General features: G+C 52.6%; 8 protein-coding genes across 8 annotated transcripts; 4 read left to right on the top strand and 4 right to left on the bottom strand.

Annotated features, from left to right (window-relative positions):
* Positions 1–831: 831 nt before the first annotated feature.
* Positions 832–2,143, top strand: A1O5_07534 (mannose-1-phosphate guanyltransferase; the record flags this gene model as incomplete). The annotated part of the gene is made up of 4 exons (XM_007748123.1): positions 832–838; positions 895–904; positions 961–1,880; positions 1,938–2,143. The coding sequence occupies 4 exons, from the start codon at positions 832–834 to the stop codon at positions 2,141–2,143; spliced, it is 1,143 nt and encodes a 380-aa protein (XP_007746313.1).
* A 1,311-nt stretch (positions 2,144–3,454) lies between these two features.
* On the bottom strand, positions 3,455–5,725 carry A1O5_07533 (uncharacterized protein; the record flags this gene model as incomplete). Its single annotated transcript, XM_007748122.1, has 1 exon — positions 3,455–5,725. The coding sequence occupies one exon, from the start codon at positions 5,723–5,725 to the stop codon at positions 3,455–3,457; it is 2,271 nt and encodes a 756-aa protein (XP_007746312.1).
* A 3,248-nt stretch (positions 5,726–8,973) lies between these two features.
* On the top strand, positions 8,974–10,816 carry A1O5_07532 (uncharacterized protein; the record flags this gene model as incomplete). The annotated part of the gene is made up of 3 exons (XM_007748121.1): positions 8,974–9,394; positions 9,448–10,703; positions 10,766–10,816. 3 exons carry the CDS (start codon positions 8,974–8,976, stop codon positions 10,814–10,816), a joined length of 1,728 nt encoding a protein of 575 aa, XP_007746311.1.
* Positions 10,817–11,466: 650 nt separating this feature from the next.
* Positions 11,467–13,325, bottom strand: A1O5_07531 (sphinganine-1-phosphate aldolase; the record flags this gene model as incomplete). Its single annotated transcript, XM_007748120.1, has 2 exons — positions 11,467–13,120; positions 13,222–13,325. 2 exons carry the CDS (start codon positions 13,323–13,325, stop codon positions 11,467–11,469), a joined length of 1,758 nt encoding a protein of 585 aa, XP_007746310.1.
* A 559-nt stretch (positions 13,326–13,884) lies between these two features.
* A1O5_07530 (homocitrate synthase, mitochondrial) lies at positions 13,885–15,507 on the bottom strand (the record flags this gene model as incomplete). Its single annotated transcript, XM_007748119.1, has 3 exons — positions 13,885–15,169; positions 15,226–15,361; positions 15,414–15,507. 3 exons carry the CDS (start codon positions 15,505–15,507, stop codon positions 13,885–13,887), a joined length of 1,515 nt encoding a protein of 504 aa, XP_007746309.1.
* A 1,111-nt stretch (positions 15,508–16,618) lies between these two features.
* Positions 16,619–17,365, top strand: A1O5_07529 (uncharacterized protein; the record flags this gene model as incomplete). Its single annotated transcript, XM_007748118.1, has 1 exon — positions 16,619–17,365. The coding sequence occupies one exon, from the start codon at positions 16,619–16,621 to the stop codon at positions 17,363–17,365; it is 747 nt and encodes a 248-aa protein (XP_007746308.1).
* Positions 17,366–17,473: 108 nt separating this feature from the next.
* On the bottom strand, positions 17,474–18,484 carry A1O5_07528 (2-dehydropantoate 2-reductase; the record flags this gene model as incomplete). Its single annotated transcript, XM_007748117.1, has 1 exon — positions 17,474–18,484. One exon carries the CDS (start codon positions 18,482–18,484, stop codon positions 17,474–17,476), a length of 1,011 nt encoding a protein of 336 aa, XP_007746307.1.
* A 1,180-nt stretch (positions 18,485–19,664) lies between these two features.
* On the top strand, positions 19,665–21,383 carry A1O5_07527 (uncharacterized protein; the record flags this gene model as incomplete). The annotated part of the gene is made up of 1 exon (XM_007748116.1): positions 19,665–21,383. The coding sequence occupies one exon, from the start codon at positions 19,665–19,667 to the stop codon at positions 21,381–21,383; it is 1,719 nt and encodes a 572-aa protein (XP_007746306.1).
* Between the last annotated feature and the right edge of the window lie 946 nt (positions 21,384–22,329).

Below are 22,329 nucleotides of genomic sequence, written 5' to 3'. Positions count from 1 at the left end.
TGCCTGTAAAGAAAGGGGAAAGAGAAGAGATGAGGAAGAAAAAGGGGGGAGACTGCGAAATTGGATACTACAAGCAGGGGATTCCCATCTCGGTGCATCTGTCCAATGTCCACCAAAGAGCAGACTCAGGGGTGGCTTGTGGAAGCTCCGTACGAGGTACCTACGAGGATTCTCAAAAGGGTCTCTCGCTCTGCCCGCTAAGATTGACGACGCCTGCTGCCGAACTGGCTTTATCGATAATGGAGAAGCGGGAAGAAAAAGAAAAAAAAAGAACAGAGATCCCCGTGACAAGTACGAGGTAACCTTGAGCCACCCGAGCTCTAACAAAATCACTCGGCGGCGGTGGCTCTAGCCAAGCACAAGCTGGGGCTAGGGAGCCTCACGACCCAAACGGCCTAGACCCAGGCACTAGCCCAGCAGCCAGCAGCCCGGGTGACCCTAGTAGTAACCAACCTAAACCCTAGACCGTAGTGGCCCTGGTGACCCTGCGCCCCGCCTTCTCTTTCGCTGTCCAAATCGAACACAGTGGCTGCTTCAAACAATTAATTGAGTGCCAACTGACGACGCCCGCACAAACGTCCGTGATTCATATAACACCACCTCCCCCAGCTCCTGTGCTCTGCTGACCTGATCCCTTCCCCTTCTGCTCGTTGAACCAGTCCACCCTTTTGACACCACTCCTAACAACTTCATCTCACCGCTCACAGTAGTCCTTGAACTACGTTTCACTCGTTCTTGGCCAGGAACCACCCAGTCTAATCGCTACCTGCGCTCCTTGTCGACGACCAGTTCTCCCAAGTGTCCTCAGACTACCACTCATCCCAAAGCAAGATGAAGGGTGAGTTATACCAGTCCCGCCTTCTGCACACTGATGACTGACTGCTCGTCCAACAGCCCTCATTCTGTACGACCACGCCACCTCCCACCCCCCTTTTCTCCCACTAACCCATGCCTTTCCAGCGTTGGTGGCTTCGGCACCAGACTGCGTCCTCTGACCCTCACTCTCCCCAAGCCTCTGGTCGAGTTTGCCAACCGTCCCATGATCGAGCACCAAGTCGAGGCTCTCGCTGCTGCCGGTGTCACAGACATTGTGCTGGCCGTCAACTACAGACCCGATGTGATGACGGGTGCTTTGAAGAAGTACGAGGATATGTACCATGTCAAAATCACATTCTCGGTTGAGTCGGAACCCCTGGGCACGGCTGGTCCTCTGAAGCTCGCCGAGAAGATTCTGGGCAAGGATGACTCGAATTTCTTCGTCCTCAACTCGGACGTCATTTGCAACTACCCTTTCAAGGAACTGGCTGCTTTCCACGACTCCCACGGCGAGGAGGGCACCATTGTCGTCACAAAGGTCGAAGAGCCCAGCAAATATGGTGTCATTGTGCACAAGCCCAACCACCCCTCCCGCATCGACCGATTCGTCGAGAAGCCTGTCGAGTTCGTGGGCAACCGCATCAACGCCGGTATCTACATCTTCAAGCCTTCAATTCTCAACAGAATTGAGCTTCGCCCCACCTCCATCGAGCAAGAGACTTTCCCTGCCATCTGCAAAGACGGCCAACTGCACTCGTTTGATCTCGACGGGTTCTGGATGGACGTTGGTCAGCCCAAAGATTTCTTGAGCGGGACCTGCCTGTACCTCTCTTCGCTGGCCAAGAACAACTCCAAGAAACTCGTGCCACATTCCGAACCCTATGTCTACGGTGGAAATGTCATGGTGGACCCTACAGCCAAGATTGGCAAGAACTGCCGCATCGGTCCCAATGTCGTCATCGGACCTGGCTGCGTGGTTGGCGACGGTGTCCGACTGCAGCGGTGCGTGCTGTTGGAGGACAGCAAAGTGAAGGACCATGCCTGGGTCAAGTCTACCATCGTTGGTACGTGTTCGCGCGGGAAGAGGTGAAGCTTGCATCACAGACTAACTGGATTTTCAGGCTGGAGATCAACGGTCGGCCGCTGGGCTCGTCTGGAGAATGTCACTGTTCTCGGTGACGACGTTTCCATCGGTGACGAGATCTATGTCAATGGTGGCAGCGTCCTGCCTCACAAGAGCATCAAGGCCAACGTTGAGGGTAAGTGCACGATGGACTCGAACAGGACAAAGCTAACTGAGTTTCCAGTGCCTCAAATCATCATGTAATGTGCCCTTTGGGGCAGTTCATGTCATGTGACTTGTGACTTTTTGGACTCCTCATTCTGTTGTTTGAACTTGATATTTCTGCCCTTTTCCAACCATGTTTTTACTACCGAATGGAATTTCAGAGCATGGCGAAATTGATCAGATCAAGCCGAAAAAGAAGCCCGGGCGTTACGGAGCGAGCGGGAGGTTCCAGATTTACCACATTTCTGTCGAGCAGACAGTGGGACTTGAGATTTGCAGAAAATTGGGACCATGCGCGGGATACTTGTTATATCACATTAGAGGACCATGCACGATACGAGCGGAAGAAGAGTTGACGGTTGAATTGGTTGCGAGGGCGACATGCGCAAACGGCGCCGCCAGTCTATGAGAGCCTTCCCATTGCAGGGTAATGGAATATCGATTGTAATAGTATTCAGACCAAGCGTCCTTCATCGTTACGAAATGATTGGGGATGGTATGAGAAGATCTTGAACCTCTTTGCGTCGACTGGTCCTTTTTAGCCTGGTTGTAGTATCACTTGCACGAGTACTCGGTACTCTGTATAGTTTACCTTGCACTAGCTTGTATACCCCTTACCGAGTTGCTCGCTGACAAGAGAAGAACTAGTGGTGTTGTCTCATTGGTTAGGACAGGCAGTGTCGCTTAGTGCTGCACCCCAAGTCGTCACCCAGCCTTGCCGAGTAAGGCTTAGCGGTACCCAGGAATGGAGGTCAATTCCATACCTACAGTACCTACAGTACCTCGTACCTCGTACTTGTATTTACTTATGAGGCTTTGGGGACCGTGTTACCTGCGTGTCCTCGGCAAGGACTCGTACGGAACGTGATAATAAGCTTGACATCACCCTGGACTCGCTACAGGGAATTTATTACTTATGTAGCACTCGTACGAGGTATTCGCCACCGATACGCACACCATACTCTGTTCTCGGTTCTCGGTTCTATACATACATACATCCATCCATACATCCATCCATACATCCATCCATACATACACATTTACTCCGTACTCTGTGCTCCGTACTCCGTGCATTATCAGGACTTAGGACTGAGCCTCATATAGCCCCATGATGTGTCAAAAATGTCTCCCAAGCACTCGAATGACAATGACGTGCATGCAATACCATGTGTAACGAATAAGGAGCCAAAAAAAAAAAAGAACCTATCTGTTAACCAAGCACGCAACGTAGGTATGTTGGGTTCAACCTTGGAGATGAGAGTGATGACCATGATGGCCATGATGATGAAGGGCGAATTTAAATACCCCCTGGACACTCCACCGTCTTTTGTCTCTTTTGCGCCTAACTACCTAGATTGCCCCGTACAAGGGGACCTGGACATGCTGCTGCTGCTGCCGCTGTTGTGGCCGAAATCCGCGCATGCTGGTTGGGACGGTGACCATTGGAGGCGGCGGTGGTTGTGGTGGCTTTACTCTGGCAGTTGGTATTTCCATCGTTGCCTGTGTTTGTGTTGGTGTTGCCATGGTCATGGCTAGTCCCGTTGCTGGCGCCGTGGCAGTGGCAGCCAAGGAGGCATCAAAGTCAAGGTCCGAAGCGTAGCCCAGCACCAGACTGATGTTCGTTGCCGCCGCCGCCGCCGCCGCCGTCAGAGGAAAGGGTGGGGAGGGGTATACATGGACGTTGTTATTGACGTCTGCGCTCATAATATTGTACACCTCCTCGTCTTCGGACCCGGAGGAGGAGCTTGACTCGGGCGTCGCGATCCCAAGCAGTTCCACAACCTCCTGCCTGCGCAGACTCACCCGCGTGATTCGTCGACTTGATGCTTCAAAGTATTGACGCGCCTCGTCCTCAGCCTCCTTGAAGTAAATGTGCGCGCGTCTGAGGTGTTGCAGGCGCCTGTGCGAGGGAGAGTCGTGGTGGTGTGGGCTGCGGGATTTATATTGGTGGTGCTCCTGCTTCTGGTTTGGGCCGTGGGGTTTCTTGTTTCCACATGGTTTCAATGTCGTGCTTGAGAACGAGGACCCCGATGATGTCGGCGTCGATGTTCCCGTGTTGTCAGTACTGCCGCGTGATGAGCCCGGTTTCGAATCGGCGGCATAATGGCAATGACATGAACAACAAGCCGAGCTCGGGCTTCGACTCTGTTCCTGTTGCCAGAGTGCTTCCGCTTCTGCCTCTCCGGCCTTGCGCACCCAGCACCTTCCCAACCCTTCTCGGGCCGCAAAGCTCGTCTTCGCCCGCCCGTAGCCTTCCGTCAAAGCCTCTGTTCTATTAAGGGCTTCTTGGAAGTGGCCGATCGCTTGATCGATTTCGCCGTTTGCCAGACAGTCGTCCGCTACATTGGTCAACGTCCACAATACGTTCCTGGCAGTAGGCCCGTATCTTGCTTCCTGATCATAAAAGAGCTGGCTCCGCATCCTCGATCGGATGACTTGGTAAGTCGGGCCGCAGTAATAGAGAGCGTCGCAGAGGCGTTCACGAAGGTAGAGTTGTTTCCAATCCTGTATTCTCTGCAAATTGTCGGCGGGGATGGAAGTGGAAGAAATGTTGAACTGAGCGACTGCTAGCTTGAGAGAGGCGAGAATGAGTTCCACCAGAGGTAGCGATCCAGAAGAAGGCAAGACTGTTGGGCAGATGTACTCCCCTTCCAAGATGCCAAAGAATACGGTCAATGGGTGACCAGAGCCTAAAACAGTCGCCGCCATGTCATGTGTGTAGGTGAGGAGTTTGGCCAGAAGGATCCCGACAGCCGAAGTCTTCATCCCGGTTTTGACAGCACGATTGGCCAGTTCGCAAACTATGCTGAGCATCAGTGCAAGAGACATGGGGCTATGGTCGGTGAGGATTTTGTGGATTAGTTGGAAGCCGTATTCGAAGCTGGTAAACGCTTGTGCGGCATTTGGCTCGGGTCCTCTTAACTTTGTCTTTGCTGTATTTGGGGAAACGTTGGCCAGAAGAGAAATCCCATCCTGCATCTTGGACGCAAAGATCGCGTGGACGGTGTGAGCGTGGACTTCTGGTTCCCGGTGTTTCTTTGAGACGGGAGACACAAGATATGACCTCATGTAAGTCATCATGCTGTAATTTAGTTGCTCGAGAGCGTAGGATGTCTGTGGCCGAAGGAATGCTGGCACTGAGAGGGAGGGGCTCCTGATCTCGGCGTGATGCACGGCTCCCATCAATGTGGAGTATTGGTCGTCGAGGCAGCGCACATTCGAAATCTGGTGAGTAATGTGGGAGGTGTCCGAGGAGACATCTTCTAGGCCTGTTAGATCCGCCGCCATCAGACGTTGAATCTCTCTGTGGTCGCGCTCAGAGGTGTCTCCATCATCCTCGGAGGATCTGGCTTCACCTTCAGCAGTAGGGTCAGCATCTACGACGACGACGTCCTCGCTCAAGTCCAATTCGTCCTGGTGCTCCTTGACCCAGCTCACGGGATCGCTGATCTTCTTCCGCCGGAAGTAGCGCATTAATTCCATGTAGTTAACACGCTCGCCACGGATTTCGAAGCTCGGCATGGTCACCCGCTTGCTTGCTGCGACGGTGGGACTGGATCCTGATGAGTTCGAACGCTGTTGCTGCCGATCAAGATACTCCGCGAGGCGATAAGCGGCCATTCTCATTTCGCTAAATTTGTGGTTGCGACCAATTTTCCACTTGCGAATGCGCGTATGCAGCATGCGCTCGCTGTGCAAGACGAAGGTCAGCTTCCTAGTTGTCGAGCATGGGGACGTACAACGAAGTGTCCTTATAGAGAAGACTCAAGTAAAGGAACAAAGAGTTGAACCCCATATTTATAATAAATCGGAGTCGAGCTCGAGCTCAAGCTCTATAGGAGGATCACAGGGCTAAGTTACGGCTGATAAGGTGAATCGAATCCTCCAGGCGGAGGCTAAGGAATAGGTGCCCATACTTAACTTCAAACCCCATTCCATGTAAGCGGCGGAGCAGTTCAGCCACCGTAACTCGCTCTACGCAGTAAAGTTGCGTGATGATGTCCCGCATCCTCTTCCATTCTGAGCTGCTGTATTGTTTGGCAGGAAGGTTGGGCTTCTGGCGGTCTGTTGCCCCCCTTCTGCCTTGGTCGAGATCCGACGACGACGAACGAGATCTCGACAGCTTGTCGACTCGTTGGGATTTTGCAACTGCCGCCATCCCAAGCTGCGAGTCAGCAGAGAACTGATCTTGCAAATTTGCGGGCTCTCGTGATGCTGCTCCGGTCAAAAAGATAAACAACAAGGAAGATAGGATCAGAGTGGGGCTGCTTGGGCTGGTTCGAGGGCCAGCTAAACGAGTGCGCCAGTGACCTCTTGTGTGTCTCTGCTCGTCTCAATAGAAATTGGAGAATGCTTGTCGCCGGCGGATTGCCAGACTCAAATCAAGCGAACTTTAATGTTGTCGACGAGGTTCAAAAGGACAGCCTTGCGTGGCAGGATCGCCTTCATGATTAAATTGTGGGGGAAAGCGGTAGAGCCACTTTGACGCCGGCATTGCGGTCCCCATCTGGCGAGGCATAGTCCTGATTTGGCCGCTCCTGTGGCCGGGACGCAAGGTTGTTTTGTTGGACTTGCATAAGTGTGAGCTGGTCTTGTCCAATGGAAAGGTTAGCGTGTGGCTCAGTTGACCGTTGTTGCCTGGCCTTATTGGCGCACGCCGGATGCCCCATGTCGGCCGCTCCAAAGTTTGAGGAGGCTGCTTTACAAAACTTCCCACAACCTTCTGAGACACGGTATTGTCCGACGTCCCGGTTGGGTATAATATACTGTCAGTAAAGCCACCTCGCATGCCTTTGTTGGCTGTCTGGGTAGACTTGACCTCAACAGTCAAGGCCTTTTCAAGAATGTGATAGAACACGAAGCTGAAAAATAAAAGCGCTTAGAGAAGGTGATCCTCAGTCAAGCTTGCAACGACCAGCATGGACACTCTGAGACTTGTGCAGAAATGTATGCCCCCTGATGAGATCCCGGCGACCTAAGAAGAGGCCGATGAAGGCAGCGACAGACCGCTTTGTCAAGCACTAGATTTGGTTTAACAACCTTAAGGTTTGGAGACGACAGGTGTACAAACACGGCGGCTAAAGGATACCAGGAGTCCAAATGATGAAGCAACTCCGTACAGTGTATGACATTAAAGCATCTCGCCGGAAGTGTTTGTCGAAGGCGAAAGGCAAAGATTCATGAAAGAGGACGTACCTTGGGTGATGCGTTTATCATTGCCTTGTCTGCAGGAGACAGCTTGCGTTTGATTCAATCTTGATCGCGGATTGAAGTCTCCCAGGCTTTATCCTGCCCAAAAAGACATCTGGGCCTTGCCGTACGGCATCATCTGCCTTATCTGGGACTGTCAAACGTCTGACTCGGTTAGTAGAGTGGTTGAAGAAACGATCAAACCGCTCGAATCAAAAGTGACGAGGCATATTGTGGATCGATAGCTTGTGCGCGTTCAACAACTGCCGCCGTGTGCATCGGTATGGTAGGTTCTCGTTTATTGCAAGACCTGCGGTCGAGAAGTGGCTCGTCCATCTTCGTTGTTATTGTTTTTTCTGTCTGCTTCAAGCAGATGGTATGCCAGGCCAGGCTGGACGATGCAGGAGGCAGTGCCTGACACAAGGATCTATGGAGTAATGTTCCTGCTCAGCGAACTTTTCAGATTGTTTGAAAATGCACTTTCTGTGTGAATGCTCCGCACGAGGATAAGAGTGACCGCAAAGATCCGCCGTAGGTGACGTCACCGGGCTCACTTACTTTTTCAGCCTTGTCCTTGCCTTCGAGGCCTTGTCGCAGTCGGTTCTGTCTGCCCTCCCGAACTTCTCACTTTCTATCCACAGACCCCCGAAATACGGATCACCACACAACAACTCGCTAATACCTCAGCCGCGGCTGCCTTCATTTGGACACGTATATCTGCTGGAAGCGAATACGGGGACAGAACACAACAAGAGCAGGCCGGATTGGAAGGTGAGTAAAAGGGCCAAGCAGCCCCCAAGAAGATCCAAGATATTGCCATGCCTTGGACAGCCTTGGTACCTTGTTGAATATCGGAAGTAATTGGCCGCCTTATCCACCCGACTCGATTTTTCAAGGTCTGTCCTTGCCTCACAAAACGCTTCATCACTTGGCGGTGCTCGAGGAACCCTCGCCGCCCCTAGACTCGTTCTCGACTCAACGTTCTGGTATGGCAGCTGCGTCCGCCATGGTGCACTGCCTGCCTTGGCCCCAATGTTCTGGTCTTGCTGCAGTGCTTGGGCGTAATGATCCGATCTGAAGCTTTGACTTCTATCTAGGTATGTGAGAGAATAGCGAATCTGCAATGAAAAAAAAATAATAACGGGACTCGCTGGAAGCACAAAAGTGAATGGTTGTATACTTCATGGCCACAGGGATACAGTCTTTGTCGAATTCACTTCTCTTGAGGGCCAGCCTCGGTGCGAACACAGTTCCTCTCAACCTCGTGTCCTCTCAACCACGCTGGTCTAATGGGGGCCAGTTGTTCTTGACCATGCCTACTTCTCTGCTCGTGTGCGCGGTATGTCGCCCAATTCGACGTTCCACCACCCATGTCGAACCTCGCGAAAAAATTCCAAGAACACTCCAGGCGTGGTGTGCGCGCTTCATGGCTTCCTGGCCCCTCTTGAGAACGCCAATTCGAAGGAGGCTCTAAACCCCTCAGACGCACGTCGAGCTCTCTTAAACTCGAAATGGACGCCTATACCCCATTGTGTCAGCCTTCTTCATTCCTTATCAGCGGCTTGGAGGCTGCAGATATATTGTCGTCCCCTGTCCATCCCGACAGCACACGTTTCTAAAGCTACTTCTTGTTGACAACAGTCGGCTTAATTCTGCCTTGGTTGCGTCAGCCCCTGAAGATGGCATTGGCCACTTGCCAAAACTTCGCTGAGCCCCTGCTTTTGAACTTGGGGTACCACAACCTGAGTTCAGAGGGATCTGCTGCCCCAGCATGGGGTATTGAGGTTGAGATTGGTACGCCGCCACAGCGATTCTCACTTCGGCCCTCAATCTACGATGTCACAATTTTGTCATATGAGGCCCATTGCTCGTCGCAAAATGACTACGGATGTCTAGCTGCACAGGGTGGAGTATATGATCCAGAATTGTCAAGCACTGAGAGCGTATCAGTCGGCACAGCCTGGAACGGCACACTTGGTGGGGAGACCAATGCGGCGGACCTTTCATACTACTTTTTCTACAATGATGTCCTTAGATTTGGGTACAATGAAACTGTGGTCTGGGGGTTCCCCTTTGTGACCGATGATGGACAAGAATGGGGTAAGTTGACATTGTCATTATGCTAGTCTGTGTGTAGGCTCACTTTCTCTTAGCATCTTATAGTACCCTTGGCCTTGGCTCGAACTCAAGTTTTCTTCAAGCTGCAGTCGAGAGCGAAGCTGCACCATCCAAGTCGTGGGGCCTCTGGGTTGGAAGTCGTTCGATTGGGAATGAGCAAGATGGAGACCTGGTGATTGGAGGTTACAACGATGCCCGAAAAGCAACCGAATTCTCTACATTTGACAACATTCCCGAATGCGTGACTTGCATCCAGATACAGAATCTAGTCTGGGTCTCGGATGCGGGAGTTATCCCTTTGATGGACGACACCATCACAGATTTCCAAGTCTCACTCAATCCAATGCTCGGCTTTATTGAGTTTCCGCAAATCCCTTGGGACCTAATTGGTGCCGCCACAAACGGCTTCTATGACGAAATTCTGGGCACGTACACATATGCCACATCACCAGTTGGAAGTCTCAACTTCACCATCAAGGATGGCTATAGCACGTCGATCCCCGCCAGTGAGCTATTCCAGTTTCAGTACGACTACGATGATTACGGAAATAGAGTCATCGCTGATGACCCAGAGATAGTCGCCCTCGCCAGGAACTATTCTAATGAAAACAGCGACGAGGGCAACTACGTTTTCAGCTGGGGAATCCCTTTCTTGACAATGAATTATCTCGTTCTGGACGTCGAGGAGCAGCAATTCCGGCTGTCCGAGGCCATCCGTCAGGACTTTGGAGACGAAGGCGGTGTAATGCCTAGGAAACTATGCAGTGGCCCTCCCCCAATCGATCCGGAGTCTTCTGGAGGGACCAACATCGGTGCAATTGTGGGAGGAGTGGTTGGAGGGATTGTCTTTTTGCTGATCCTAGCTCTGGCAATCTTCTTCTTCTGCTACCGCCGCCGGAACAGAAAAAACCGCAGCAAAGAGGCCACAGCCCAGAACAGTGCAGCGAGGGATCAAACCTATCAACCTGTTTCGCCAACTGGACCACACTTCTATCCGCCTTCCAGTCCTATGATGTACCAGAGCCCACCTGGAGGAAACTATCCTGTACAGGCACCAATAGGTTACCCGTGCCAACCTGCTGCCGGATATGCCCCCATGACCCAATACGAGGCCCCTCAACCTCACCAGGGATCGTATCCAATGTATACGTCCCCAGCCTCGCCCCCGGCACCATCGGCGTCAGTTGTATATTCCGACACAGCCAGCACTGCTGTCCAGGAACTCCCTTCCACCGACAGCAACGCAGGGGAATGGCGAGGTTCCCAGTTCAGTAGCGACACAGGCGCGACCGTGAGTTCTTTGAATCTTGCCCTCCCCTGTCACCGAGTTTGCTAACCGCGTATTCTGTTCAGAAGGGATTCTCGGAGATTCTCACCACGGAGGCTCCGCACAGGCAGCGCTGAGTGATCGGTAGTGCTGCGAGTAAACTTTGCTCACACCAGGCCGGTCCTTTCGTCTCAAGACGTTCGTGACATCGTCGCTATAGTGGCACTTCAGGTGGGTCAGGGACGACAACGTGTTCCATCTAGGAGTTAAAGGTTAAGGTAGTTACGGCAGTTGATCTAGATGATGACGAATGTATCTAATTGTCTGCCTCTGACATTGTGCTCGTACTCTGTTCCCTAATGCTCGCCGTGTTCGCTTGCTCGCTTGCTCACTTCCCTTAAACACGCCGTGCAGGTTGAGAGATCAGTCAGAACAGAAGTAGCAGTAGAAAGACGAATAAAAATAAGAATAGGGATGGAAAGAGGGAGGGGAGGAGTAGAAGACGTAGAAACTCGAACAGAAGCAGCGAGAAAGAGTGGGGAGGGAGAGAAATCCATCTGTTCTCCCTTCGCCCCCAAGCTTTGCAGGCCAGGTCAAAAATGGGGGGATTGAGCTGGTTTGATTGATTGCCGGACCATTCCCACCTCATCTGCTTCCTTCCTTCTGCACAATGTTGCAATATCATCCGAGAAACAGGACGGCGCGCAGAAGGAAAAGCCCCGTGCCATACCATGCCATACCATACCATATCATCACCCCAGAGCCCAGCATTTGCGACAACATTCCCTCAAGCCTTGTACAACGTATCCAAATACGCCACGACTAATTTCTCCACGATGCTCTTGTCAGGCAAACTGCCCGCCACACCATATAATTGCGCACTGGTGCCTGTTCCCTTGTCCTTCTTCACCACTGGACCTCCTACGACGCCGCTGCTCGTGACTTGTTGGCTCACGATCTTCTCTTTCTCCTCCTTGACCACCGCGACAAGATCGTCAATTAATTCGTCCACGGCCCCGGGCCTGGTCATGGGTAAAGTAACGGCGACGTGCACGCCAGGGGGATCTTGGAGGGAGTTGAGATGCCACTGCCTCTTGGACATGGCGTCGGCGATGTCATAGATGGATATTTGTGGGTCGAGCGACTCAAACGCCACGACGCTGACCATCGGGTTGCCCAGTATCCCCAGCGTCGATTTCAGGATCGGGTGCTCCTTGACGGCGTTTTCGATCGTCTGTTTCGTGGTGACGATTTTGTTCGTGGCGTCAACATAGCCCTTTTCGCCCACGGCCATCATGCTGGCCCAGCATCCCGCTATCAGCGCTCCAGGTCTTGAGCCGGCTATGGAGGGACTCCCATAGACACCGCCGGACCAGTCGGGACATATGAAGTACTGATACTCCCGTAGCTGTCTGTCCCTGTACAGAACGCACGAGTTTCCCTTGGGCGCGAAACCGTACTTGTGTGTATCCACGGAGATGGATGTTACGCCGGAGAGACGGAAATCGAATCCTCCTTCGTCGACAAAAGGGGAGGGAAATCCGGCTTTGGAGAGGTGAGGCATGAGAAAAGATCCCAGGCAGCAGTCCACATGCAAGGGGATTTTATACGTCACGGCCAGTTTTGAGAGGGCCGGGATGTTATCCACAATGCCGTGCGGGTAGTTCGGGGCACTGCCCACAAGGAGGATCGTATTGGGGTTGATCAGACGGCGAACGCGGGATACATCGACCATATATTCGGGTGCCGGGCAACGGACCGCATGTAGCTTAATCTTGAAATATGATGCCGCTTTGTAGAAGGCAGCATGTGCGGTATGCGGAACGATCATCTCCGGCTCTGTGATTCCCCTTTCTGCGTACCCTTTCTGTCGGGCCGATAGGCAGGCCATCAGTATCGACTCGGTCCCTCCCGAGGTGGTCACTCCAGCACCTGTATCGGGCGCATTGAACATGGCGAGGACCATGGCCACGATTTCAGCTTCCATCTTGCGGACGGCGGGGAATACATCCGCGTGGATGGGGTTGGCCACGCTGAAGTAACGCATCGCCTGGAACTGAATGTCCAACAGCTCTTGTTCCCCGTGGTAGACTGCGCCCGAGACCTTACCTTCCTCCCAACGCGTGCGTTTCATTGACGCCAAGGTCTCCAGCTCGGAGTGTAATTGATCTTTTGTCCATGGCTCCTTGGGGAGATGTAAGTACCGGTTCACGCCGGGACCGGTCGGGGCAAGTTTATCTTCTAAATCTTTTCGCGCTGCCGCAAGTTGCTTGGAGACCTTCGACCGTACACCCGGGAGGTTGAGGAAGATCCTGTACAGGGTTTTGTGTGTGGTGTGGTAGAGGAGAGCGAGGGAACCAAGTAGGCCGTGGCCGCGAAGGAAGTAAAACGATCTGCGGAGGATGCGGAGGACGAAGAAGATGAAGATTATATCACGAAGTCTGCAATGGGTGTTTAGAACTGAGCTGACTGAACATCACAGCAAGCCGGGCAGGGCCGTCTCGAGCAGACGTTCACATGGCAGAGCCGGGGCAAGACGTACATGTTGAAGTTAGCCTGGTAGTCCCTCAAGCGAGCCAAATGGCCAGCTCGAGCTCGCTGGAACTTGCTCTGCAAGCTGAGGGGAAGGGGAGAAGAGCCGCCCATGATGGGACTATGTTTCTGGGTCATCGACGAGACATAGAAAAGATGAATTGGCCTCGAAAGGAAGAGAGGGGATGGAGACGGGTATTTTTCTACCTGTCACCAAATGTGACGACAGGCATGGTGGATTTTCATATGCGCGCTTCAAACGAGTCAACGACCTTCTCCGCAGTTTTGACGTATTGCTGGTTCGTTTTTCGTATACCACGCGTCGGCAAATTGATATTCCGAAGGAAGGCTCTCGTATTTCGTTCAGGCACTGGTGGATGGACTCCTCGTCTTTACAAGAGCCTCTGGTTGATCAAAGCATCTGTATCATTGACGTACACACTCATCTATGGACCTCCTCGCCCTTTTGGTCCTATTCTTGCTTTTGTTTCCCGGATCGGGCCCCAGATGACCTTTGGGCCGTGGCTATGTGCAAATCCAGCTGGGGCCACAGATTTCAAAATGCAGAGGTTTCCTGATTTCGGAGAACATCTCAGGCCGTATCTCAGATAACCTATTAAACTCCGGCTCAAATGCATGCATATCTTCTTTTGGATGGAATGTTTGCCGCCGTCTATGCCGTGACACCGGCCGTGACACCGGCCGTTCTGGCCTTCTTAACCGCCTGTTCGGTCGTGACTTGGTCATCAACAGTCTCTTCTAGGCGTCTCTTCTCTGGAACTGATTGCTCCTCTTGCTGCTTCTCCGCCAGCAGTCTCTTCTCCTTCTCCGTCATGTTGGGTAGTTCCACCTCACTGCCGGGGTTCTTCTTGCCCAACTTGACATTGCGATGGTATGCGTGGATGATTGAGTCTGCGTCATCAATTGCAATGGGTCTGATATCAGCCAGTCTCTTGATGGCTGCCGTGACTTCCTTGTACTGCGCGTCCGTCATCTCAATCTTGAGTTGTTGTGCTCTTGACTTGATGGCGTTCCATCCGGTTAAGCGAGAAGCGAAATGAATGTATCGTCCAATACCGAAATCAGCGGGATCGATGATTTCGTATGTGCTCGGGTTGGCCAAGATGGCCTTGGCGTGAATACCGGCCTTGTGGGTGAAAGCACAGAAACCGGTGATGGGATTGTTGAAGGGGATGTTGACGGCAACAGCTTCGGCCACCAACTCCTCGATATCCTTGATCTTCTCCAGCTTGTACTTACTCTTGACATAATCGCGATCGGCCGTGATCATCCGGGCCATGAGCCCGCCCAGCGTGGTGATACCATTTCGCTCGCCGATCCCGAGAACCGAGGTGTCAATGTGAGTAGCACCGGCTTCTAGAGCGCAGTACGCGTTTGCGATAGCACAACCCGTATCATTGTGGAAATGGGTTTCAATGTCGCAGCTGACAACACCGCGCAGTGTTCGTACGAGGTCGTAGACTTGTCTAGGAGAAGCGCATCCCACAGTGTCTGCAATGCCCACGCGGTCCACACCGACCTTGTCAACGGCTTGATAGAGCGACAACAGGTCGACAAGATCAGATCGGAAAGAGTCTTCGCTAGAAAATCGAATCTCGATGCCCTTGGACTTGACAAAATTAATTACTTCGATGGCAGTGTTCTTGATATAAGTCATGTCCTTGCCGTGAGAATGCTCTCTGAGGAAGGATGATGTCCCGATCACGACGTCAACGCCGTCGACACCGGTTTCAACTGCTATTCTCGCATCGTCCATGTGACATCGAATGTGGGTGAGGATCTTGGACTTCAAGCCGAGCTTGCAGATAGCTTCGCAGTCCTTGCGAGATTGCTCTGAGGCGGCAGGGCTGGTGAGTTCGATATAGTCTGCGCCGAATTCGTCCAGTGCCTTTGCGATTTCAATCTTCTTAGCGGTGTCAAAATAGGCATTTGCGAACCTATTAGCAATAGACGTCAGCGTCTTCCCAGCTTGGGGGGGGATGTCGCAACATACTGCTCGCCTTCTCTTAATGTGCTCTCAATGATCTTAAATCTGCTAACGTTGCTGAGGAAATCGCCCACGGGCATGTAGGGGTTTCTGGCATTTCGCGGAGTTGGGGTGGTTTTAATCCCAGTATAACCAGGGTGACCTAAACCTTTGTTAGTGAGAGGCACCACAACTAGGTCAGCAGGTCGTCATACTGGCATTCCCATTCACTCCATTTGAATGGCCGTTGGTGCCGTTGGTCTGTCCGTTGACGCCGTTCGTGTCAACCTCGTCGGCTGAAGGACACATTTTGAGCGGTGAGAGAAGAGAAGGGAGTGAGCTGGTAGAGGAGGGACGAAGTACCCGGATAAATATAAGGTATCAGGGTAGAAAGAGAGACAGAGAGGAAGTGAGCGGTGAGGTGAGGTGAGGGGGGGGAGTAAATGTAGGTCTGGGGCAGCAGAGTAATGAGTCAAAATGGCGAGTCGGTGATTTGACGGGACGGTGGCAGGGAAGATGATGCCAGAGCGAGAGCTTGTAGCAGAAAAAGTGGGAGTGAATTGTGGATGCGGCTTGAGTCTTGGACTTTGGAGGGGGAAAAGTTAGCAGGGAGAAGCGAGATGGTTGCGGGGAGGTGCATATTTTTTTTTCAGCGTCTTCTCCTCCGGTCTCGGTGTCTCACGCCCAGAAAATTTTCTCGCTCTCTTTAACTCTTTTTCAATGGGCTCCTCCATTTTTCTTTGCACTCGTCAAACCCTTTGATATCTTCACATTTCCACCTCGCAAGTCGGGTGCCGCCTTATTTGTCCATCACACGTCCGACACGCCAGAACATTTGACTAACTCTTGCTATCTCAAGCTGTGGAGGCCCTCCTGCTGTGCCCACATGCTCGACGTCATCGATCGCTGGAGCTGGATCACGTGAATCGCCTTAACCTCGGGACTTTTGACGAGGCTGAGATGCAGCCTTGTTCTACCGAGCTCATGAGCCCTTTCAATCACGCCTCACACATTTATCAATGCAGTGCACCTAGATCGTTCAGTTTATCCCATGTGGTCCTCCTGCTGGTCATCCTCTGTAGGTAGGAAGACATTGAGACTTCCTGTCAAGCCACAGCCCTGAGTTCAGAGAATTTCCAACCGATCATCTAAAAGTCTCTGTCGTCTGTGCTGGCGGTGCAACTGCTATGGCAAATCGATCATGCAACATGAGGCTAGGAGGGGTTGTACATGCGTATCCTTGTTATATGTATTTAGAATTGGTCGCCTTAGCCCCCAGAGGGCCTGACCCGGTTCCACTCCGGTATATAACTCGATCCCAGCTGGGTGCCCGCGATACCCCTCAAACTTCAATCAGAACCTCAACTGTAGCTCCAAAGCGAGAAATGACAAAGCCCACACTTCTTTTCCTGCCTGGTGCATGGCATTCGCCTCCCACTACGAGGCACTGATGAAAGCCCTCGAGCAGCACGGATATCGATGTGAAGCTTTGGCCTTGCCCACAATCGATCCCAAGGATCCCCCAAATACCGATGCCGACACTGACGCAAATGCCATTTCCGTTGCAATTAGGAACATCTTGTCCTCAGAGAACGACGTTGTCCTCATTACTCATTCATACAGTGGCATTCCAGGTCAGAGCGCAGCCTATTCGTTCGTTGGCCAGAACCAGAACGGACCCCGTCTCACCTCCATCGCAATGATGTGTTCATTCCTGTATCCGCCGCAAACAGCTCTTCTCGCACCCCTCGGGGGTAAACCCCATCCAATCCATGTCGTCTCGGCGGATGGAAATCTGGTTGACGTCGGCGGACCTGGTCCGGACTTCGTTTTCTACAACGATGTGTCGGCCGAAGAAGCAGATCGCTGCAAAGCCATGATCAAGACGCACTCCTGGCGCTGTAAGGTGCTGCCGCCGAGTGCTGAAGGGGCTGGGTGGTGGGAAATCCCAACGAGCTATTTGATCTGTGAGAAGGACAACGCCATCCCGGCGGATTTGCAGAGGAAGATGGTTGCGGACGCAAACGAAGTGTTGGCCCAGAGAGGTTCTGATTTGAAAATTCGCGAGGAAACGGTAGACAGCGGGCACAGTCCATTCGTGAGCATGACAGAGAGGACGGCAGACTTCATCCGGCGCAGTGCCGGAGAACAGGTGCCGTTCAAGTGATGAATGCAGGGAAAGTAGCTGAGGAGCTCGAAGCATTGAATCCCTAGCTAGGAGAACAGCCCGGCTAGGTCTATAACTTGTCTAAGTGTTGGTCTATGGCCGACAAGATCATTGGGTGACTTCTCTATTCTGCTCGCGCACCAAGGCGTCAAATCTTGCTTTGGCCAATGCGTACAGCATCTCTGTCAGAGGCATCTCGACTCCCCATTGACGCCCTAGACGAGCAGTGTTGCCCACGATTGCTTCCACCTCGAACAGTCGGCCTTGCTTGACATCCTGCAGCATACTCACCTCTCTTCCCTGCCTGGTTTCCGCTCGCCGTTTGCCAATAGCCAGCTTCTGCTCCGCGACTTTCTCGTTCACATTTGGAATGCCCATCTTCTTGGCCAGCTCTATAATTTCCTTCATGATTGACCACACCAGGTCGTAAGCATAAGGGGTTGATGAGAGTAAGAAATCCGCGTCGGTGGACATTGAAAGAGCGCAGATGGGATTCCAAGCACAATTCATCATGATCTTGCCCCAACGAGCGACTTGAATATCGTCATGGACTTCGGCTTGGCCACCACCGGCGATCATTAGTTCTGCCAACTTGGTCGCAGCCGCCTTGTGGGATTCCGGGGCGGTAGAGGGAAAGGTGCCAATCTCGAGGAGATTCAGCATCTCGGGATACTCAATCACGCCTTGCTCTGTTTGCGTCGCAGGCAGGTAGACGACACAGCTGAGAAGTGGATTATCTGGATATGCCCTGGACACCTCGTCCTCAATGGCAATACCATTCTGAGCGAGCACAATGGCAGTCTGAGGTCGACCGCGGACAACAGGCCGGATCAAGTCGCTCAACGACGGCGTCGATCCAGGGAACGATTTGGTCGCAATGAAGACAAAATCATAGGTGATATCCTCTGGACACTCTGCTGCACTTCTGACAACCAGGTCCGGACGGAACTGCACATTGCCATATCGCTTGCTCAGCAGCCTAAAGCCATTCTGCTTTACAGCTTCATAGTTCGACCGGCACACCGCTGTGACTTGACATCCAGCGCGCTGCAACTGGAGCACATAGACGGCGCCAATACTCCCAGCTCCAAAGAGGAGGATTCGCGGTGAGTTGTCCATTGTCCCTACAGAGATATCTCGGGAAGACTGCTGGCGTCCCCCAACATAGAGGGAGAGGATAAACGCCTGCCGACACAGCCCGGAGTTTGACCGGTATAGCCTAAGGGTAAACTCGGGCAGTCCATATCGCCTACATACACAAACCCACCAGGCCACGTTTGACGGATATGACGGCCGAATGGGATGCCTGATCCGGGTGTTCGAGAAACGTGCTGACAGGTGAATAAAAGGTTATATCAAGCAACACCCTCTGCACAAGGCTGAGGGTGTTCCATTCTGTTCGGTTGAGCCGCCAACATACGACAGAACCAAACGTGGAGCGGAACGTTTAGATTCCGAACTCTCGCTGACTTACCACAGGCACAAATGCCCAGATCGAGACACAGGTAAAAGACGTACAGACTACTAATCGGTGAATCCTGTCGTTGAGTCTCGTTTTCGACGACGCTCGGCTCAAGCAGAGGCCCGAACTGCGATCTGCCCCACTAGCTAACTAATGCCAGGGCTTGGAACGCCTTCCCAAGACACATGCTAACTGTGATAGAAGCACAAAGACCACTCCGAACTTCGTACCACAGCTGTGGTAACGGGGAAGAGGCAATCTGACGGTCCTCGGTCAGTGGCACGTCCGTGTTCGTTTCACTTTTGTCCTAAATGGGCATCTTTGAGGCCGGTGAGGAAGCAGACATCCACAGGGGCTGGACCTTTTCCAAATTCACACTGGGCGGTCGATCTACCGAAATATGCATGGGATAAAATCATGCAAAACTTCGTCGTTGAAAAGGAGGCGCTGGAAGATCCGCCCGCCAATGGTGCCCGTCCAGCCTCGTACCTCTTCCGGAGTCTGCGAATCAACAAAGGCCCAACAGAAGATTCATGACGTGCTAGACCGATCAAGCTTTTCGTCCGTGGTTTAGGGGACATGGAATGGACGTCGACACGCAATCGCTGCGCCAAAAGGTGCCGTATACCCGAGATCGCGGACCACCCACTCAACACCCACACCGGCATGAACATTACCAATCAGTGGGCATGTTGCATGGCATGATCTATGAAAAATATGCTACGAAGGGGCTAAGGTCCGTACCTTGAAATACCTTTCGTCATGGCAAGTTCCTCGTCATATATACCCTTCAAAACGTCGCTGGCCGTCAAGACCACCACCACAGCAGCAACAGCCATGGAGACGATCGAGAGGATTCTGTCAAGACCTGTCGCTAAACCCTACCGTTCTCGCAAGATCGACCCCGCCATCAGACCATATCTGAACCGGTACGGCCATGTCGACTTTGCACCTGGCGATATCGAAAACCCCAGAGAATGGTCGACGGGCCGCCGGTGGTACTGCACACTCGTGGGCGTCGTTCTAGTCTGCAATGCCACCTTTGCTTCGTCCAGCCCCTCGGGGTGTCTACGCGGTATCTCTAAAGAATTCCACGTTTCCGAGGTCGCAGCCGGTCTCGTTATCACTCTCTTTCTGCTTGGATACGTCGCAGGGCCTTTAATATTTGCACCTTTGTCAGAATTCTACGGACGGAGATACGTCTTCTATACCACTTTCACCCTCTATGTGGCCTTCAACTTCCTCTGTGCCTTTGCACCCAATTTTGCGTCCCTGCTCATTGGACGCCTGTTGACCGGCACATTTGCAAGTGCCCCTCTGACCAACGCTCCCGGAGTGCTTGCCGACGTCTGGGGACCTGTCGAGCGTGGGAATGCCATGGCGATCTTCAGTATGATGACCTTCATCGGTCCTGCCATCGGGCCTGTTATTTCGGGATTCCTCGAGCTCAAGGAAGATTGGAGGTGGTCTTTTTACGTCTTGCTGTGGCTGGGAGGAGCGACGGAGTTACTGATGTTCACCATCCCCGAGACATTCCCCCCAGTCGTCCTGATCAACAAGGCTCGCCGGATCAGGGCAACGGGGATCCCCGAATATCAGGAGCTACAGGCCCCCGCCGAAGCACAGGGGCGAAAGCTGGGCGATATGTTCAAGGTCGCTTTGGTACGGCCGTGGCAGATCCTCTTCGACACGATCTCGATCCTCGTCGCCATCTACATCTCGGTTGTCTATCTGCTGCTCTACATGCTCTTTACGATATACCCCATTGTATTCCAGGAGAAGCGAGGCTGGAATTCCGGGGTTGGCGAGCTTCCACTGATCGGCACCGTTATTGGAGCGTGTATTGGTGGTGGCATTATTTTCTACGTCTCGTCGCGGGACAAGAAACGAATGCTGGCTGGTATACCGCGCAAGCCAGAAGATCGATTGCCGGTCGCCATGATTGGCGGCATCATGTTCGCTGTTACGATGTTTTGGTTTGCTTGGACCGCCAACTTCAACAGCATTCACTGGATTGTCCCCACCATCGCTGGCACGTTCTTGTCGACTTCAATCCTCCTCATCTTCGTCTCTTACCTGAACTACCTTACGGACACCTACTTGATGTACACCGCAAGCGCAATGGCCGCAAACACCATCTGTCGATCAGCCTGTGGAGCGGCTGCACCCCTCTTCACGAATCAAATGTTCCGAACTCTTGGAGTAGGCGGTGGTGGCTCGCTTATTGCAGGTGTCGCATGCCTTCTGGCGCCGGTCCCTTTCGTCTTCTACAAATACGGCGGACGAATCCGCGCACGGAGTCGATTTGCTCCTACCGACGTTCCTCAGCCCCGAGACGAGGAGAGCCAGGACGAAAAGGCCAAAGGCGCGGTAGATGTGGAGACTCCCTCTAGTTCAAGCTCCGGCTCGACAGTCGCCAGTCTGCGGTCTGAGACCTCTTCACAATTCGGCCCTGAGCAACAAGCTGTCCTTGAGGAAACGAAGAAGAGGGAATCGGTCGATGAACCTCGCCACGGGCAAGGCGAGGGAGTGGGCGACAACAAAGAGTTTGCTTGACCAGATTGCTCCTGTTGCGACTTTGATAGGCGAGTTTGGAGGGCAATTGTCCTGCCCCGGCCCGATTCGTGGGAACCATGCTGTGTGGGCTTCTGGCTTTTGGATAAAAGGCCGCCCTTAAGTCCGCCAAACGAGAAAAGCTGGGCCCATCTAGAAAAGGGATGGTGGAGCCTTTTGTTTCATCGCTTACTCAACAAATGATCCACGTTGAGATTGCACTCGGACCATTCCGACAATATCCACCAGGGGAGCATCTGATACATATGTGGAGCAAGAAGGTTGGGACAGCTGGTGACTCACACAGGAAGGATGGATCTGCATAAGGGAATGGGAGTTTATGGACGGTTGGTCGTACCTCCTTCGTACGTGTGTCATTCTTGGGGAAGTTTTATCTAGCGACTTTCGGATTCGTTTTGTGTTCTTGGTCTCCACGAGTGTGCATACATGCACGGCAATGGCGCAATCGGAATCGACTCTCCTCGCCTCCCTGGACCAAGCGTGGCTATGCTCTCATGTGTCCACATGACGATGTCGATGAGCGTTATGACGACGCAATACGAAGTAGAATTGAGATGGGATGGGATGGAATTGATTTGTCTGGGCAAAAAGGCATCTTTGTGAGGGAAGGAAACTCCGAACCTTGATTCAGATTTGTACTTGTATTGTATATAGTAAAGGGAATACAAGGTATGGATGTATGTGGGCACCATAGGTACCTGCCTGCCTAAGGTATCTATATAGCCATGTGTTCGGATCGACAGAATAATGCGTTAAACCGAGGGCATATACTGTACCTACTGTTATCCCTCGGGTACCCTGCCCCATGTCAGATTACGTACGAGATCACAGAGTACTTTGCGAATACGCAGTACGGAGTACAAAATATGGTTCTTACCCGGGCGGCTCGCAACTATACAAGGCCCGATATGTCCGGCTGGCCGGATGG

The sequence above is a fragment of the Cladophialophora psammophila genome, assembly GCF_000585535.1.
Source record: "Cladophialophora psammophila CBS 110553 chromosome Unknown aczJe-supercont1.11, whole genome shotgun sequence".
NCBI lineage: Eukaryota > Fungi > Ascomycota > Eurotiomycetes > Chaetothyriales > Herpotrichiellaceae > Cladophialophora > Cladophialophora psammophila.
Note: the sequence above shows the minus strand (reverse complement) of the source record. Positions and strands in the feature narration are given on the sequence as shown.